The 20,121-nt window shown below is 49.6% G+C and overlaps 1 protein-coding gene across 1 annotated transcript; it reads left to right on the top strand.

Annotated features, from left to right (window-relative positions):
- Positions 1-395: 395 nt before the first annotated feature.
- Positions 396-18,652, top strand: LOC131258897 (muscle segmentation homeobox). The gene is made up of 2 exons (XM_058260291.1): positions 396-1,224; positions 18,312-18,652. The coding sequence occupies exons 1-2, from the start codon at positions 396-398 to the stop codon at positions 18,650-18,652; spliced, it is 1,170 nt and encodes a 389-aa protein (XP_058116274.1).
- The last annotated feature ends 1,469 nt before the right edge of the window (positions 18,653-20,121 follow it).

Genomic DNA, 20,121 nt, shown 5'->3' with positions numbered 1-20,121 from the left:
TCAACAACACGTCAAAAAACAAAATCAATCGCTCGATCCGAGTTCGATCGAGTTCGATAAGCTCATAAGCACCCGGTGCTTTCGTAACGAGTTGTTGCAAAGGTTTCGCCGTTGCGATGCCATCCGGTGTGTGTTGGAGTTCACAGTGTGAAGGTACACGCCCGCAACAGCCAGTGCTGTGATGTGCTACGTGACGTCCAGTCCGACAAATACTCTTCCCTAACGAACAACGCGGATTATTACTGCGAAGATAAAAGCGTGAAGTCGAAGTTATTAATTTCGCTTGGCGTAACAACGACAGTACAGTGTAACCGTCGCTTAAGAGAGGAAGAGAAAAAGAGAGAGATAGAGTGTCTCCTCGTTGCCGTAGTGTTGGTGCTTCGGTGTAGATCTTCATGCTAAAATCATCAGGAATGACTGTAACTCCGGTACGAATGGCGATGACCAGCCCGACGGTGCCCATGCAGCAGAAAAGCAACTCCCGGATCAGCAACTTCAGCGTCGCGTCGCTGCTGGCCGACACCCGGCCCAAGACGCCCCTCGGGCACCATGCCATCATCACCTCCTCCGCCTCCATCACCACCACCACCACCCCGACGCACACGCACTCGCACACGCACACCCCCCACAGCACGCCGCCCCATCTGCTGCACGGGCCGCACGGTGCCCTCATCCTGCATCCGGCGATGACGGCCTCAACCACCACGACCACGACCACCTCCCTGCCCGGCACCTCCCCTGGCTCCACGAGCGACCTGCTGCCCGCCAACCTGTCCTCGCACACCACCAGCTCCTGCTCGCCTCGCTCCCAGCCCGACGGCGCCTCCCTCCAGAACGCCGGCGAACCGGACCGGGCCGATACGCCCCACAGTCTGCTGGAGTCGGACGACTACGACTCGAACCATGACGAGGAGGAGGACTCGATCGTCGACATCGAGGACATGGACCAGCACGACCACGAGCTAAGCGACGGGCGACCGGGCGGTGGTCGAAAAGGCTCACCCGGTTCACCCTCCTCGCTCGGCATGCCGCACGGATCCCCGCAAGCCGCACTCGCTGCTGCCGCCGGCCACGTCCCAATCCGACCGACTCCGTTCAGCGCGCTGGCAGCGGCGGCCGCCGCTTGGGGCGGAGTGCCCTGGCCCGGCACCCGCCAGATGCCTCCCTTCGGCCCGCCCGGTCTCTTCCCGGGACAGGGCTTCGGCGGTGGCCAACTCGGTGGAGGTAAGTTCACACTCTCGGCGCTTTCGTCGTTCATCTTTCGCGATCACTCCAGCCTAGTGTTAGTTGGTACCTTGAGGACGCGAGGTTAATCGGATGCGCAACCGGAACTTGTGTACCCGATTTTGGACGCATTGGAAATTAGGCACAGCGACGATTAGGCGCAAATGAGTCGCTAGCATGGGTTGGTCCAACCAACGGAGAGGCCGGCTGGCGATGTGGTGGGTTGAGGTTAAAGATTAATTTGGTTTTAGACGATAACTGCGTGCCTTCGATGGGGTCTTTAACGCAAGGTTAGAAGGTTAATTGTGGCGCCGAATTTCGAATTTCTTCCCGTCGAAGCACATACCCAGTTTTCGTCGGCCCGGCTACCGAAATGACGACGCAAAACTTATCAGTTTGTTGATAATTTGTAGGAAAATCCTTCTAAACTGTTGTAAGAAACGAATGGTGTACCCTTGGCATGCTTTCTTTCACAATTTGTCAGCAAGTCGTCAGTTGCAAGCAAGCAAACATTCATACAAACCATTTGCACTTGACATATCAGCTTTCAAAGCGCTGTCCTCTTTTTGCCGCCCCGGCCAATATGTTCGTTTCTATTTTTACTTCACCGAATGGCCATCGCAAGGGACCTTGTAAAGTTTCGTTCTCTCGAAAACATGTGGCTAAAAGTCATAGACAGTGGCAGCAAAAGGACCATAGACAAACGGGAACCAAGAAAGGCGAAAGCAAAGTGTCACAGGAAGGAAACTTTTGCGGCAACTTTTGCCACCAGTCATTATCACCGGGATTTGTTTGCTAACGCCGTTTCTTGCTCCTTTTCTCCACTGCTTTTGTTCGGGCCTTCCGATGGAACGGAAGGAGAACTGAACATCCCGTCGAGAAGCGAAAACCCGGCGGCTCGATTTGAAATCGATATCGCACTTCGCTTGCGAGGCGCTTGCTAAAGGGGGCTCCGTGAGGGAAAAGCTGTAACAAATTAGGAACATTTAACTCATCTTCAGCACGACCCAACGATGGGTGCGCAGAGAAAAAAGGCAGAATGAGGAAACGAACATATAAAAAAACACACACACATACACACACCAAAACGAAGCAACGTGCGGGATGGGTGTAGCGAACAAAAAAACCTAACAAGAGTTGAAATGAATGAAATGTGAAAAGAAGCGAGCGAAGTCACACATGCGTGGTTAAGATTTCGGGCCAGCAGCAGATTCACGTAATCTGGAGATGAGTCGAAATGTGTTGACGAAGTTGCGGCTAATAGGACGCGACGTTGGAGGTTTTTTGTGACTCCGAGAAAGTGTCAGCGAGAAAAACCGACGGGTTTGCTAAATGCTGAAAGGTTTCTGCTTTCGTTTAGTGTGAAACAGATTTCGGTGTGTCAAAAATAAATGTTACTTTTCGCTCCATTGATACCAGTTGGTTTTGTTTTACGTGGAAATTTAGCATTCTTTAGTTTTCGTTTTCGACGATGTCGTTCTTGCCAAGACGATTCGGTAAGAATGTTGGTTGGATTGTCGCAAATAATTACACGGTCGATTTTTCGCACATGCGATCGGATGCTTTGTGAACAATCTGGTGCTTAAGAAAGTGTTTAAGAAGCTAAAAATAACTCATCTACAACAGCTACAACAAGTGCCTCTTGGGTAGAAAAAGCGGAAAACAGTTTGCTTTAATGAGGCGGCTTTGGTGGACACATTTTCCCTCAACCGAAAGTGTTGATTTGGGGATGCCCGTTGGTAGTTTATTCGAGCTGACGATCGATTTCGAGTCCTCTCGATGGCAGCCACTGGTCGGAATAAATCATCGATCAGAAACCGATCCACGGCAAAGAAGAAGAACAACTAACTAAGATGCTTCCAAAACGGGAACATGAAATAAAACCAAATTATGGACGCAGTGAAGGGACGGGGCGGCGGCGTTGGATAAACGTCATCAAGCGCAGATGACAAACGATCGGTCGGAAAAGATATAAACATATTTTATCGGGTCAGCCCCGATCCGGAGCCCTGAATCTGATTCCGAAAAGGCGCGGAGCCGGCGAGAATTTCGGAAGGAATGTTTTGGCTCCGAGCCCGGTCGGACGCTTCTTTTCCTTCCTGCTTTTCCTTATTGGTTACTTGGGTGCTCTCTCTTAAAGCAGAGCACCCTCTGACCGGCTTTTGACTTTGTCCACTTCCCGGAATCTGGGGCCCGGGAAGTCGCAAGCCTCCTCGGGAAGTTAAAGCCTGCCGACCGGCCTGGGCCAAGAACGGAGGCAAGAAAACAATTAATTAGGCTCGGTCTGGACCTGCCGGCCACGCACTGGGTGTTTTTTAATGCCTCCGGAGGCTCTGCCTCATCTGGTAGCAACCACCACCACCACCACCACCACCACCACCACCACCATCACCGACACTGCCGAGATCAAGAGGTCCCAGGGTGAGAGAAAGAACGATAGCAAAGGAAAAGGAAAGGTGGAAAAAGAGACCGATAAGAAAGACTAATTAATAGATTTAAGATACATCTCGCCGGCGGGGATCGGATCGCGCCCCGAAGATCCTTGGGATAGAACAAATCGGAAGATTGCTACCTTCCGTGGGAAAAACAAACCATCACGGAAGGGGAGGGAAAAACAGGTAAAAGGCTAACATAAAGTAAATAAAGTAAAACACAAGCAAACCAGGGTGACGGGGGTGACGGGGACCCGATTCGAGTGACTTCATGACTTTATTTTCATCTCGCTGCCGATCTTGAAGATGCTCTCGTTTTCAGGGAACGAGGCGTGAGAGAAAGCGAGAGCCTCGATGAAGCCTTGGAAAACAAAAACAAAAAAATTAAGTAAGCTAGATCAAACCTGGGCGGAAGAAAAGCCCGAACAGGAAGTGAAACCGGTGGCTTCGGTGATGGTCGGTTAATTAACTTGTAATTAGTTTACACACCAGCCCGGTCGCTTTTTGTGTCTTGTTTTCGTTGTTTCCTTTCTTGGAGGCTTTTTTTGTGGCGTTGTTGTTAGTTTTGGGGGTTCCAAAGACGATCTTTCTATTCCCGGCGTGGTTTGCGCTTGTCTTTCGTTTTCTCGTCTCCGAGGCAAAGAAATACGAACAGGAAGCTCGAAAAACCATCAACGAAACCGAGGATAGTAGAAAAATTGAGAACGAACTACATAAAAAAAACCGTCTATGCTACTATTAACATAATTTCACCGTTTAAATTCTATAATTTAATTAATCTAGCTTCTCCCCTTCCACCAGGCAGCCGGTACTCGTGATCGTGAGGTTGATTGTCTGAAGCTTCTCTTGCTTCGTTTCCACCTTTTTGCTTTTCTCTGCTTCGCGCCCCCCAGCTCCCTTCACCTTAAGCGCCATTTTGTGATCGCGTTAAGATCAACGGCGAGTTAGCTCGCGCCCGGCCTAAATCGAGTTGTAGTCGTTTGTTTCTTCCGGGCGACGATTCTTGCCCTCCCCTCAGGGCGTCCGCCCTTCACCACGTCTGCGCCGGTTGAGTGTGTAATTAGTCATACTGTTTTTCCGCTGCCTCCGGGGTCGCTGCCGTCCCGGCAGGAGTGTTTTCGGAATTAAATTTTGACAACCCATTGACGCCATCTTTCGGGGCCCGCGATGGCTTGTGCGTTTTTGGCTCTAAGGCGTTTTGCCTCCTGTCCCTATGTGTACCTCCTTTCCTGTTCCCTCCTATGCACGTAGTTTGGGACATTGGGGTTGCGGAAATTAAGTCATTAGGGAAACAAGCGCGCGATCTAAATGCTGGAAGCTGAATATCAAAACGGACGGGCCACTTCGGTAGCTTTCGGGTTCCGGTACTGGCACCAGCTGAAAGAAAGAAAGCCACAAAAACACACACACGCCGCAAGTTCCTCGGGTCAACTAAAGGGAGTATTTGGTGGGGTGCTGCAGGGGTGAAAATTTGATAAGTGTTTTAATTAGCCCGTGTGGCGCCTTTTTGATATATTTTTATGTCAACTGTTGTTCCGTTGGTTAATTTCTGGCAAACAGGAGGAGAAAAACGAATGAAAAAACGAACTAGGAAAAACAACCAGCCGAAACTCACACTCACACACTCCCGCCCCAATTGCCCTAGGCTGGAATTAATTTGCTCCCCGAGCGCGTGAAGGGTTGTACATGTTTGTTTTAGTTTTTGCCTGGTGTGTTGGTTTTGTTTTATTGCATAATTTAACATTTGCTTAGAGAAAGTATGTAAACCATTTCGGTTGATAAAGCAAAGTGTAGCTGCCACCCGGAGCGTATTTATTCTGGAACAGTTGGAAGGAAAAGAACGGCGGGTGTGTGAACGCACAATGGTTGTAAATTTGTGGAACTATTTCCCAAGTGTTGTTACATGTGAAATGGCGATGTTCCGAAAAATGGTGCGTTTTGTGTTGAAAACAAAAAAAAAACATGAAGATATGAATCTAATATTTTTATTCATTCATTAAGTCACTCGTTCATTCATTCGTCCGTCATTACCGCTCATCGGGGATACAAATTAAGAACAGCGTTTATGAAAACGAAAATGATAATCAACGTGTACGGCGCAGAAATAAAAGGTGCATTCCCGGTAGCGGACTCCATTCGTTCCCGTCGTAAATCCGTTAACGGCGAATGGTTCTTCACGAAAAAGCAAGGCTTCCAGTCACCCGGGGTTTGGCCGGTGGGATGATCATCTCGGGAGGTTCGGTAAGATCATCTCGCTCGGTTCGCTCGAACTCCAATCCGGAATGCCTCCACCGGGACGAGGGACGGATGCGGGTAGCCATTTTTCTTTGCACCAGCAGTTTTCTCCGACGGCTGTGTGAAGTGAAATGAAACTTCAGGCGACATGTCGTGATTATCAGCAATCAGCAACTACCGGATTTCGGTTTGTGCATCGCATGCAATGCGGCGTGTTGCGTTTGCGTCGCACGAAATGCAGTATGAAAACAAAGAACGGACCAAACCGGACCCGCATACCCCATTCGATGGCCCCCCGGGCTAACACTGGGACCGGGGACACAACCCGGTAGCTGCGCCCGACGCCGTTGACGGGGCCCGAAAATATATCCGTGGCGCGCTGCAGTGCCAACAGTTGGAAACAAATTAAAACACTTTTACGAGTGCCGTTTTCGCTCATCGCACGCTTGCAGTTGCAGTTGCAGTTGCAAGAAGTAAGAAAGAACGAGAGATGAAAAAAATGCGAGGTGCAAAACAGTGCAAACGCGAAGGAGACACACGATCCTCGCGAATGATGAGCTTCTGGCTGCGGCGAGGGCCGACGTCCGATCGCTAATGAGTCTTGAGAGATCGCATAACATCGCCTTGTCGGAGGTACCTGAAGCCTTGTCTTCAACCTTCTTTCTCAAGTTTTTTTCTCTCCTTTTCTTTCTCTCTCTTGTTTTATTCCCTTGAGGACATGGGCTTTAATCCGCGGCTAATACACGGCGTTCTTCTTTTCTTTTGCATCTCCTTCTACCTTCGTTTTTTTGGTGGCATTCGGATGAAATGAGTGTTAATGTAGCAACGGGTTTCCATCACCCGTCTTCTTCGCCCCCCTCCGCGGGTTTGGGGCAAATTAGGCCGTCTCCCGTTCCAGTCCAGGCTGCCATGGGTTGGGCAGTGAAAATTACAATAACAAATAAATTAACAACAATACTTTTCCATGTTCGCTTTTATTATAAACAAGTATCAAATTAATGTAATAATAATTTTAAATCACTTCACCAGCCCGAAAGCGGCATGGCGGCAGCCCATGGCGTCGACAGGGGATGAATTAGTACCGGAAGAGACGTAAACGGACCAGGGAAAAAATGGCCGCGGGTGGGAAAGGGAGGGAACGGGAGGATTTGATAATAGATTCCCAACACGCGAACCCATCGAGACTGGCGTTGGCTTGATGATGATGTGTGTGTGAGTGTGTGTGTTTGTGTGTTTTCCCTCACTCTGTACTTAATCGACTGCTTAGTGACCCCTAGCCGGGCGTTTTACGTTTACGCGGAGAGCTTTTTTATTATTTATTGTAATTTCACTTCACTAATTAATATTAATTCCACTCGAAATCAACAAAAACCTAGTCGGAGTGGGGTTTTGACGGGAGTCGAGTAGTTTGTGCCTCTTTTTGCTTTTCTTACTCCACAATCACTCGCTTCCATTTTCGGCTATTTGGATCGCATTTACACTTCCTTATTTGGGAGTCCAAAAACCGTTTCTAGTACGGTTCCTTTTCAAGGCAACGAAAAGGCGCAAGAAAATAAATTGAATTGCCTCCCTCAGTAAGTACGCGGCTAAGTTGTTGGAACGATTAACCGCCAATCACTCTCGGGATCAATATCTATCGCGAGGTTTTGCTGGCCAAGAAAACGGCCGGTTTAACAATAGACACTAATTATGAAGTGTTCGCGTTCGGGAGGAGGATCCCGGTGGAGGTGGCCAACATGGCAGCGCACTGTCGCTTTCGAACATTTCTATTAACTTCACCCGAAGGTCAACCGAAGATCGGGGTCCACCATCGAACGGTGTCTTGCGTCTGGATGTGCTTTTGTGCCTTCGCCACCGTCGGATGCATTGAAAAATAATTTACAACGCCATTGTTCTACGCCGACCCGGGAGGTACGCCAATGGCGGGGAAATGGTTTATGATTTGATTGTGAACGATCCTTGACCGGAAGGTCGGTGGAAAAGGGGATGGCAAACGCGTGGGGAACGGGAGTAGTGAGGGCGATCGATTGAGATTGCAAATTTTCCTCACCGTTTGGCTTTACTTTCTAGCTGACCGGAGGGGGTTTACGGCGAACAAGACTATTGTTGTTCGTGCTGGATTGTGGTTGTGTTTGTGAGTTGGAAGTCCCGAAGAATCCTTTCCATGGCCTGCGCGAAAGAAAAGGCTCGCATGGCTCGGCGGTGGGGAAGAATTTGAAATGCAAATCCGAAACGTGGAAACGAGTGATTTCCGCGAACAAATTCCAACCGATCGAAAGGGAAGCCAAAGGTTGGAAAGTTTTTCCTTCATCTGTGGCCGCCATTCCTCTTTTGGTTCGCGGGGGGAAGGCAGTGTAGTATGGAATATGATTAAAGAAATTCGATCATGTTCTTTTCTGGAGGCGGGCTCCAGAAGTTGACCGGAAGCGCGGCAGAGAAGTCGCTAACGAACGGACTGGCGGTGAATTGAGGGTGGATTTTCCGACCCAAGCCCCTTTCCGGCCGTTACCATTCGAGTACGACTTAATTTGTCCACCGGCAGAAACAACATGCAATACATTCCGGACTCGTTTCGTTCCGTTCTACGGTTGCTAATTCATCCAATAATTTTGCCATTTTATGTGCGCGTGGTCCGGATCGCCACCCTTGCATACCGAATGGGGCAACCGGAAACAAGTTTGGAACACGAACCCGAAAACAAGCCGCATCCGTGTGTTTATTTAGTTTTTGCTTTTTTGTGCCTTTGGTGAGAAGGCTGACATTCTGGGTGCATTCAAATATCCTGCCTGCGGGACGTGACAAAAGTCGCCATAAAACGCGACGTCGATGCAAATGCCGCTGTGCGTCGAACCATTCCAAGAATCTTGCACCAATTCCCCGCCATTGCAGCAAAATGTAGACAAACATAAGAGGAAGGAGAAAAGAAAAAGCAGCGGAGAAAATTGTCAACCGGAGCGAATGACATATTGCATTTTGGCGAGAGGGGTTTTGTGTCAGTTCCGCGAAAATGTTGCGCGTAATTGAGTGGTCGGCGTTGCAGATGCACCGCTTTTCGGGATCGTCCGGAGGGGGAGGGGGCAGAAAATGCAATTTTCCTGAAAACAATTAAACACCAGCGAGCATTCCCGGAGGGAAGTGTGGCTTGTGGACTCGGCTGGAGGTGAGCCATAAAATGACAACCATCATTAGGAACGGGCACCCGAAGCCGGGCGCAAATGAGATGAATAAATTTCAATCCATAACGACGCTGGCATGCGTTCCGTTGTGAGACGACCATTAACCCTTGCGTGGATAGATACGGTACGGAGTTATTGCTATGTTCGGAGTGGAATGATTTCCATTCTAATTGGCTTGACCGAACGCTGTTTACGAGGCACATATTCATCAATTTTAACTCACTTTGACAAACAGGCACCGTGCACCGAAGGGTTCACGTGTGGTTGGCATTTCGAAAAACGACTACCTTCGGCACTCGTGCTCGCACCATTCACGATCGCTAGCGGAACGTCATGTTGCGCCCCACGGGCCCTCGGGCACGAGGATTGCCAACGAACGGGATGAGCTGCCTCGACGGAACGACGATATTTGCGCGCATCCGACGTTGCTAATGAAGCTGTTAATTTAGATTTGTTTTACGTAACGGCGAATTTGGCGCTCGCCAAAAAGGGATTGTTCCGCGCTGAGTCGGCCGGTTGGGTTTGGCTCTTGCACCATCGTGATGATTTGAAAATTAATTTCCTATCCGCGGCCTTGTGCTCGGGGTTTTCAGGGTTTGTTGTTCTAATCTCGGCCGGGAAAGCCCGACCCGGTGGTCGCTTTTCTCACGCAGGTGCCGACCAGCACCGTCTAAACACGTCGATACTGTGTTTGTTTTTCTGTATGGTTCGCGGTTTTATCTTGCTCCGCTTTGGTCGCTTTTCCAAACCGTTCCCTTCCATTGCCACCGTTTTGGTGAGAATGGAATTACAAAACTAGCATTTACCGGCCGATAAGAATCGTCCCTCTCGCTGCCCGCCGTACCGTAAATCATCCCATAATCCAGCTGCGTTTCGGAACAAAATGAAAAGAGCATTCCAAACACGCGGCTTCGCGTCTGTGTTCTATTATCGTTTCTGATCCGTTTGGAGTGATTAAAATTCGGAGCCAAAATGAAATATTTATACTCGGCGGTTCGTTCTTAATTCGTTCGGTGCTTCTAGCGTTAATTTTTTTCTCTGTTCCTGCGCTATGTTAGGTGATTTGGACGACTAGCTCCGAAGATAATTTTGGTGGTCTTCTGAAACAATTGTTGAAAAAACGTGATTAAAAATGTAAATTATATTTTTCTGAAAAAAAAGCAACATGTGGTATCAACAAGGGTGTTGGGAAACAAATTATCATTCTAAATTGCTTGAATGATTCATTCTTCGACTGGAGAATCGAATTGAATTTGTTTTTGTGAAGCAAAAGTATAAGGTGGACATTTTTTTCCATAACTAAATCCAACAATCCTTTTTAAAGATTACTAGGCTTAATTTTGTTAACATCGAGCTAGACAAAGCCTTCTCCTACGAGCGTGATCCAGATGGACATGATCCTCATCATCATCATCATCAGAAGCCTCTGATCCAACGTCATCGCCATCAGGGAGCGACTGTAATTAATTCCGTGAACTCGATGACGCTATCGTCGTATCCCATCGTCCGATCCCATTTATCCCTAGATGTTGCGTTTTGTTTTCGTTTAGCTTTTCTTCACTTCTCTTCCGTTTTCGCTTTCTTTGCTTTCAACTTTGGTTCGCCAGTAAGGAACGATAAGAAAAAGGAACTCGACGAAGAACACACGGAAAGGGAAAATTCAATTTATTGGAGCTGATGAAAACAACCAGCAGTAGGGCTTTCTTCAAGTTCTTTTCTTTTAAAACTGATGCACTCGGATGCGGAAGTACGGACATTCCGTGGCCAATGACCCGTGAACGGGGGATGTCTTTGGGTTGAAAAGGAAAAAAAGGGGTGCTAGGAATTAATAACTTTATTACTTCCATCGGAAGGGGCGGGTCTAGTTGGTGTTGATTGGGGCACACGCTCACAATGCAATCAATGCCAATATGCAATGGCCCATCCACATTCCCCGTGCTTTCGCCGTTGGGACCCCCGTTGGAAAGACGGGAAAGGCAAACGGGAACCACCATTTTGGCAGATTGACTCCGAAACGGACGCCTCGGATGCTTGGGTGGACCACATGAGCATCAATTGTGGACCGGAACTGGAATTTAAATAAATTAATAACAATCACACACTCTCGCCCTCGGGTGCGTACGGAACCGCGTGGTCTGGTGTGCGTTGGAATGAAAATTTATTTCAATCATTTTCTATTTCCCGTGGCCTAGCACGGCTCGTTTTCGGGGAAAGAAGAAAAGAGGGAGAGACAGTTGTAATACGAACTCTTCTATCATTTTCTCCTCGAAAGCGAAAGGCCATTTTAGCTGAAATTATGGAAATTCTTTCCACCTTGCGTCTTTTCTCCCGAAGATCGGCTTTCTGGCGGCCGACGCTAATGTTTGAATAATTCGCGCACAACATCGCGCCATGTTCGACGCCGGCATTGGGAACCGGCCGCCTGCAAGCTCACCGGGTGTACGAAAATTTGCGTGTCAATCGCTAATTTTGGCAATAAATTTTAATCGGCTCCATAATCGCGACCAATTAATAACGCCTTCCTCCGGCCTCGGGCTCGCGTTCGTTCGATGCTTCGGCCGATTAAGATTGAAGCCCAAACCGTTGTCCCGAGGTAAAGGGAAAGGTGGACGTCCGGAAGAAAAAGGCAAACAAATACAAACGAGCCTTTCGGCAGGCAACGCTACGAGGGACAAGTGCAAAGCGACGATAATTAGTGTGCCTTCTGGTTGCGTTTGCAGCTTGCCCTTCGCTTCCTTTGCGCGCTTATCTTATCTTAAACGATACCTCCGGAACACCCGGAGGCGGGCTGGCAGGCGGTGCAGCGGATTATCCACGAGTAAACGAAAGGAAAAGCGCACCCGAACGAGGAAAAAAAAGGCCGTTCCAAATGGGCATAAAAGGCACATTTCCATTCCCGAGCAGCTACGGCGAGGTTCCAATACCGGTGGCAGTGGCGCGCAAAATGTGACATTTGCGATAAGGACCCATTGCGTTTGCGTGTGTGTGTGTGTGTATGTGCGTGGACAAAGTCAACAAGGACACCCGGCAAGGAGCTGGGGCGAAATAAATTACGCGCTTATAAATTATATTGAGCCATTAAAATGGTTTATCACAGGTGTAATTGATTTAATTAGTCCATTAACTTTTTAGCCTCCCGACGCAGGCGCCCGGCTTTGTTTCTTCCTTCGTCCTGTGTGGAGGGGGAGGACCACATCGGAGGCTCGTGTTACACGGCGCCGAACCGTTCTAGGTCCGATAGGATCGCATTTATTGCTATCTTAAATCGGTCCACTTGCAGCCACCGGAGATGTTCCCGGCTTTTTTATTGCTTTACGTAAATGTGATGTTGTTCGATGGCGTTGTTTGTGCCGGACAAACTTTCGATCCGTCCAACCGGACTGGAGTAATTTCCAATAAACAACGGCCCAGCTCCGGCCGGCGGCTACTGTGGCCGAGGGAAAATTTAATTTGAAATTTAAAATTTCATTTAACACACACGGGAACTCCACCAAAGCGAATGCGAATACCAGCGTGTTTCTTCGTCGGCAGGCGTGTTTTGCAAGTCGCGTTGCGGCCAGTTCAAGCCAATTAGTGGTTGTATGCAAATGGTGGCTAATTAATTGCAAAAATCTTCGTCGCCTTGCCGGGGGACAGTATTAGCTGGTTGAAGGTTTTTTCTACCCCTCTCTCCGCTGCACGATGCATTCTGCGTTCGTAGTTTTTTCGTCTTCATTTCCATTTGGGAGCAGAAAGCTGAGGAGTCATTACCTCTCTGTCGATCAACTATTTCAGCTCAATGGTGTGTCATATGCACGAGTCATTTTACTCATAAATCCAGTAGTTTAAAGTGTCATAAAGTTAGTGAAAGAAAACCATCTGTTTTAAATCGATTTAGTAACACTGACAAGAAAACCTATCAAATACTTCACGGGCAACCGTTTGCCATAAAAGTGTGATGGTGAAGATCGAAACGACGCTATTTAATTCAATTAGGTACCACATTTCGGCCCTTGTCAAAATGCCCGGCCCAAAGTTCTAAGTAGCAATGTGTCTCCCGCTGGTGCGGTGTTAATTAATCCTTTCTTCACCCGATCGACAGCAGATAAACGGGCTGCATCGGGCCCTTTGCCGGAATCCTTTAACAGTGTTTCGTTTTAATGCCATCCGGCACCCGGGGGTCATGAAACAAAAGCGACCTTAAAAACACTAAATACACGCAACCACATTTTTCCCCTTTCGCGTCACTGTGCTCAACGCCGCTTCCCGGAATCCGGAGAACGAAACCAGATGGGCGACCCTTTTCGGTGAACCCTTTTCCGGAGGCGTAAATAAAAGGCACGGACGCCATCGCCAACGCATATGGTCGGGAGCTTTAAGCCTTTTTCCTCACTTTTTATGGAACCCGACAGGATCCTCGGGGCAGCAAAATGTCTCCTAAGCTGGTCGGCTTCATAAACTTTTGTTTCCGAAGCCTACAACGCTTGGGGACATTTTTTCTAATCTCATTCTGAGAGTGGGGAGGGGAGTTTTGCGGTTTGCGACGCATTTTTCCTACCGTCAAGAGCTACCCTAAAGCCTCTCCATTTTTGGCTAGAAAACCCCGCTCCAAAAAAGGAAGCAAAAGCTAACCTTTCGCCGCGTAAAACAACATCAAATAAACTGGATTAGTTTACGACCCGACAGCAAACACCGGGAGGTGCAGAGGGAGAGGGAGAGTCATTAGAGGGCGTTTTGTTGGCGAGGATTTATTGGCCCAGTTTCCGGGTCCGGATCCGTGGGTCGGGTTGGGAATGAAAATTTCGGCCAGAGGTTATCGGTTGGCGTTATCGGGATCGGAGCATCAAACAAAAGAGAAAGCCGAAGTTCGATTTATTTCGTTCGACAGAAGAGCGACGTCCACAAAAGAACGTGGACGAAATAAATAAACATTTTCTTGCAGCGACCGGAAGTTTTCCCGTGCGGGGATCGATTTAAACCGACCGGGATTGTCGGGTGAAGGAAATGTGGTTTCAATTAGAATCAAATTAAAATGTGCAACATTCGCACTCGATGAAACACGGCGATCCCATTTCCCCGAAACTGGTGGCGAATTTTCCGACTCACGCGGTTCGAACCAGAGAAAAAGATCGCTACATTTAACGCATTCCGTTGCGTCTGATTGAGCGCTTGGAGGTTGTGTGTGAGTGTAAGTTTTTTTTATTTCGCGACATTTGGCTAGCTGTTTGGCGGAATGTTTCTCTCCCCTCTCACCACCACCCCCCACCGGGTCGATCGGTTGGTTTTGGCCATCTTCCCAGTTTTGTCCCTTTTTTGCCGCCGTCGACATCAAAAGAAGTGTACGGCCACGTACGCATTCCACACGGTTCTTCAGGACCTGGGATGGAAGGAAGGCGGAGCGGGGTGTTTGCCATACCCTTCGCCTTGCGAAAGGCATTTGATCCGTTGTTTGCAAGCTGATTGTCGCGTTGTACTTTTGGGTGTGTGTGTGTGTGTTGTGCGTGCCGCCGGTCGCTCGGGGGAAAACGCAACGGAAGTTGAAGAAATTTATCGCCGTACGAAAGAGGAATGTGGGTGGTATGCTGGGAGGGGTGGTAGTGCCCGAGGGGAGGATCACATCGGGCCGAGATTATCTTATTACCATTTGTCAAACTCCCCGCGGCGGAGGGATGGATTTGTCGGGCGGATTTCGCCTATTCGCAGCATTTCGCAAACCATGTGCGCGACACAAAGCGTTTCGGTTTGGCCGGCCGACGACGGCATTGCGATCGTGCCCGGGGGGTGAGTGATGTGGGGGGAGAGGTGCAGCGAGGGGTCGGAATTCGTCACGGCATCCATTGCACTGTGAAACGCGCAGCAGCAAATTGATTTGATTGCAGCTAATGAATTGCTCGTTATTTGGTGTTGGAGCATGAGGGGTGGCGAGAGAAAGAGAGAGTGAGAGTGAGGGGAGTGTCATTGGGGCGGATCGTTGATCAAGCGAACATTAGCAATTTAGATAAGTAATGTCTGACTGACACGGCCGGAGGTGGTGTTTGGGCGGGATCAGCCAGACATTATGGGGATCGGTTCATCGTGTACCCTTTTGTGTTCGCTCGCGAGGTATTCGAACAATTTTTGTGACCATTTTACTCGTTGGCAAAATTAAACACACCACAAAACCCTTGCCGCGCGCAGGATGACATATAAATTTTGCTTCATTAACTCCAGCGAAAGCGAGCCTTCTACAAGGCTGTGGGAACGGACCGTGTCATCCGCTTCCGAGAAGGATCAACAGAGATTCCAAAACCCATTGACATGGATCGAAGTGTGTGTGTGTGTTTTTGTGTGTGCTGATGGGTGTTTACGATCGCGATTAGATCCTCCGTTCGATCGCTCTCAACACCGACGGGCTAATCGACGCTAATGGAATGCAAATTTTCCATCGACGCTCGGAACTCGACGCCTTCGGTGCAGGGCCGCGAATGCCTTCATCATAAAACTCATCGCGGCTGCAACCCGACGCCCTAAGGACGCGCAAGTAAAGGCAAGGAAGAAGAAGTAGAAGTAAGAAAAAAATACATGCAAGAAGACAGAGCTTGCGAATGCAAAAAGAAATCGCATTTGAACCTGAACCCGAACTAATCGATTCGCTCTCTCGTGCAAAACAAATTAGTAAAAGCAAGGCAAGGTTTTCGCGCGCACAAACCCACACACACACACACATATACAGAGAGACAGGCATTCACACAGCACCCTTTACGTCGCCTCACCCCCGCGGGGGTACTTTGTCTCAGGCGTGGTGCCCTTGGAATACCATCACTGCCTTCGTCCACTTCAGCTGTTTTTTTTTTTATTTTTCTTGTACGCCTTTCCTTGCAATTGCATTGCAAATTGCAACCCAGGTTGTAGAACATCGAAATGGGCACCACCACATGCGGGTGCAGCGAGGTTTCGAGCACACACAACGCCCCGGCCGGATGGCCCAGAGAGTTTGCATACACCGTGTGTCGGTAGGAAATTAATTTATTAAACTGCAATTCACACCGTTTGCGCGGAAAGGAAAGGTACCGATTGCGCAAAACCGGAGGCAAACGCAAGGAAAAGTCAGTGCAACGGTGGGGCACGGGGCTGGGGTGGTATCAGTGAAACCGTTCCGGTCGAGCGACACCGGGCGGAATGCGCGGAATCGATGTAGTTCGCCGCGATGCGGTTGTGTTTTATATTCTTATATTTTCTTTTCTCCGCCGAACGAAACCGGGCGGAATATTATCAGTACACGAGCCTCGTAGGTCTTGGTGGGGAAGGGGGGAAGGGGGGGGGGGGGAGTTCAGCGTTTATTTACTGCTTCGCCACCTCTGCCCACAAACGGAAACGGGCAAGTAGCGTTCCATAACTTCCGATGCCCCCGGGCGCAGCCAACCCCGAAACGTGAACCCTCCGGAATGGGTTGGGAATTGTTTTCCGTGGTTCTTTTGCTCGGAACTCGGAAAACAACATAAAGCATGTCCACCCTCGGTTGCCTACGGTCTCGAAGAACATAAACACACATACAAACAATCGCAGGGGTTTGACGGGGTGTGGCCTAAAACCGGGAGCCAGCTCGAGGCGATCGTTAAAAAGGACGCCCTGTGTTGTGTGTATGTATTCAGTTCCACAGGGAGGCTTTTCTTGTGGCATATTAGCATTTTGTACCGCCCGAAGAGGAAGTCAACGGGCCTGGAGGGGTAGAATGTGACCGATGTTAATTGAAAAATTTACTTGTACCCTCAACCGCCACCCCCGGAGTGATTGGTTTGACTTCCCTTTCCGTTGTTCCAATGCGGTTTCGTCGCTTCCGTGTGTTTGTTTAGCCTACGTTTCGGGCGCACGGCGAACCGAGTGCTCGCATCCGGTGTGAAAGGGAACGGGGGTTCGAATGACAACAATACCCTTGCGCCGGCAACAGACAACAGATCCTCGCGGTTTGCTTCCGACGACAAAGAGCGACGGTACACACAGATCCGTTCGGCTCGAGAGCGCAGTCCGCCGATTCCAGCGGCATCGATCGTCGTCAATTAACGCTGATTGAGGTTATAATTTACTGTGTCACTTACCCGCACGCCACTCGACTGTTTGCGCCTCGCTGCGCCCTCTTGACTCGCGCGGGCTGTGTTCCTATCAATTAACTTTCCGGGCAAAAGGGTTCCTTCCACCATCCCGGCGGGGGTATCGATTCCTGGCGCGGCTGCCCCTAATAGTCTATTAGTAAACTCGCGCGCAGGTTTCAGGCTCCCGCATTCCCGCGCGGTTCGCTTCTTCCTCTGGCATGCCGTTCGCGTTCGCTTCCGTTCCGTTTCGAGGACGGCTTCTGTTGTCTTATTTTAAAAATAAACATATCGCTGTCACTGCTTGAAGTTGCCGGCACCGGGTAGCACTCGCACGGGCACTGAGGCGGGAAGGAAGGCTGAGGAGGAGGAGGAATTCTTTTCCATCCATCCTCCTTTTGCTCTTGGAAAACCATTCCTAACTAATGAGACTGAATAGCTCCCTGACAAGCGTTTTACCGCGAGTGCATCCCTCTTCGACAAGCGCGCCAGTCGACTCCACCTCGGAAACAAATGTCAAACATAACCTCGAATTCGGTGTTCATAAAAATGAAAAATTAAAAATCGTAATAAATCTCCGACCGACGGACGGAGTTCTCCTTCGCTTCGCTTTGAACCGATGGTTTGGGTTTTGGAGTTTTTTCTGCTCTCCCCCCTCCCCGTCGACCGTTTTCAGACCACCTCCCTTTCCCTCGGTTGGAAGTGTTTGAAATTTATTAGTTCGATGATTCGGCGGGTGTCTCGGGTGCGAGTGCGTGTTTGGTGCTCGCTGTCTTCGGCAACTTCATTAACTGTCACTTGAAATATTGTAATGTGTCTTTAGGGAAGCACACAAACACACTCACGCTTCTCACGGCACATTTAAGCGGGGGACTTCGTTGGGAATGATGGACGAGGTGCAATGATGAGAGCACTTTATTTTCGATGAAAGTTGTCGGAGTACATGTTCGCAGGGTGCTTCCGTACGATGGATGTACCACTGGCACGCGATGGTGTTGTACCGCCTCGTTCCCGTCCAGGTGGTCTGAGCGTTCGGTGTAGGAATTTTGGGCAAAGGGTTCAGTACACTGTTCAGCGCCACGGCCCTTGGAGTGACGGCTAACAACGAAACAGATGTCTTAGGCGCTAAGGAGTGTTTACTACATGAAGTGTGCGTTACTAATCGAATGTTTTCGCTTTATTTCTCCGCTCCATTGCAGATAACGAACCGCCGCGCATCAAGTGCAACCTCCGGAAGCACAAACCGAACCGGAAGCCGCGCACCCCCTTCACCACCCAGCAGCTGCTGTCGCTCGAGAAGAAGTTCCGCGAGAAGCAGTACCTCAGCATAGCGGAGCGGGCCGAGTTCAGCTCGTCGTTGCGGCTCACCGAGACGCAGGTGAAGATCTGGTTCCAGAACCGCCGGGCGAAGGCGAAGCGGCTGCAGGAGGCCGAGCTGGAGAAGATCAAGATGGCGGCGCTGGGGCGTGCGCCCGGCGCCCAGCTCTACATGGGCTACTTCCATCCCAGCCTGATGGGGGGCGCGATGCACCTCGGATAGACGCACCGGCACCGGTCGGCGATGCCCAGCGGGGCGCCAGCTACCAACCAACCGCAACCTACCAACCAATCAACCATTGTGAATACTAGCATTTAAGTGTCTACTTCGACTAAACGACTGTTGCATACTCCTAGGATCCGTAGTAGTACTTCAGGCTTCAGTGAGAGGTTATTAGGTTTAGGTATTTATTTTAATTACCCATCCCGAACCTCAACCCGGCCATCCGAGCCCGCTAAGTGCCCTCAGCATTCGCCCTCCCCCTCCTTCTCTTCCATTTGCCAAAGTAAACACCCAACAACCTGTACCCCGTCCCTCCAACCTCGCGGCGGAAGGTGAGAAGAGTTTAATTTTATTTATTCCCAAACGCTTCCAGCCCACGGCACCTTCACAGTCCAACCTCGCAAGACTCTTGGCCGGGCAGGGGCAAATGGTTTTGCTTTTTGTAAATATCAATCAGTCATTTGGTCCCCTTTGGATCTTAAGGGGCCAATTTTGTTTGTGCGCGCGCGTGTGTGTGTGTGCGTATGGCAAACGCCAAACAAACGTCATCGGCGCGTGAACCAAAGCGCACACTCGAAGCCCAAAAAGGAGGAGGAAAAAAAAGGTTCCACCCATTTGTAAATATTATCTCCCCTCAAAAAAAAAAAACCGAATGGAAAACAAAATACAGGCACACGGCAATCGTGCGAAACGCTTGCGGCCAATTTGCTCCCACCACCACCACCAGCCTAGCTTTCCGTCGCCGTCGTTTCGTTGGGTTGGGAGGTTGGAAAAACCCATCAAGAACCCAGCGAGGAGGTGGAGGCTCCGGTGTGCACTGTTTTAATTTCTTAATTTTTGTAAATATCGCTGCTCGAGGGCAGCCGGGCGGGAAAGGGAACCCGTCTCAAATAGAAAACCCAGCTGAACGCTTCGGTGACGGTAACACTTGCAGAAAGGCGAAGTGACCGTTGCCAGCTTTCGAGTGACCAGTGTAAATAGACCAGTGTGCGTAGAGCAGGTGTTTGGGAACGGAGTAGGGGAAGGGGAGCGTTAGAAAAGCGTCGTTTTTCACAAGCGGTGACAGCTTCCTCGCCGTTTCGGGCTTCGCTAATAAGTGGAATGTGCCGTGCGGGATGCGACCCGTCTTTGATGCCTTGTTTGGGCGTCGATCGATGATGGCTGCTCTCGGACCGGCACTCGCCCGATCGCTGCCAAAGTGTGAAGCCGGGGAGTAGGAGCGCTGGGGCGAAATCACAGACGAGCTGTGGGGAACGGGAGCACGGGGAACGCGTTTAAGTGGAAGGTAAATAAGGTTAATTTTAAGCCCAAAGCAAAACAAACTCAACACAATCGACACAAACTCAAGTGATGGCGTTTGTAAAGAGAAAAAAAAAACAGCTTAAAAGAGAAGGAAAAATTGAGAGGCAGCACAGTTTTCATGCAAGCATAGATGGTACAAAGCGTCGAAATGGTCCGAAACTTAAACA

The sequence above is a fragment of the Anopheles coustani genome, chromosome 3 (genome assembly GCF_943734705.1).
Source record: "Anopheles coustani chromosome 3, idAnoCousDA_361_x.2, whole genome shotgun sequence".
In the NCBI taxonomy this organism is placed as follows: Eukaryota; Metazoa; Arthropoda; class Insecta; order Diptera; family Culicidae; genus Anopheles; species Anopheles coustani.
This window is presented reverse-complemented; position numbering and strand designations above follow the sequence as displayed.

Bases quoted from the DNA above. Each gene is read 5' to 3' on its own strand.
- LOC131258897 (XM_058260291.1), top strand. From the start codon at position 396: ATGCTAAAATCATCAGGAATGACTGTAACTCCGGTACGAATGGCGATG. The intron at 1,225-18,311 runs GTAAGTTCACAC...GCTCCATTGCAG, and splicing joins CGGTGGCCAACTCGGTGGAG to ATAACGAACCGCCGCGCATC.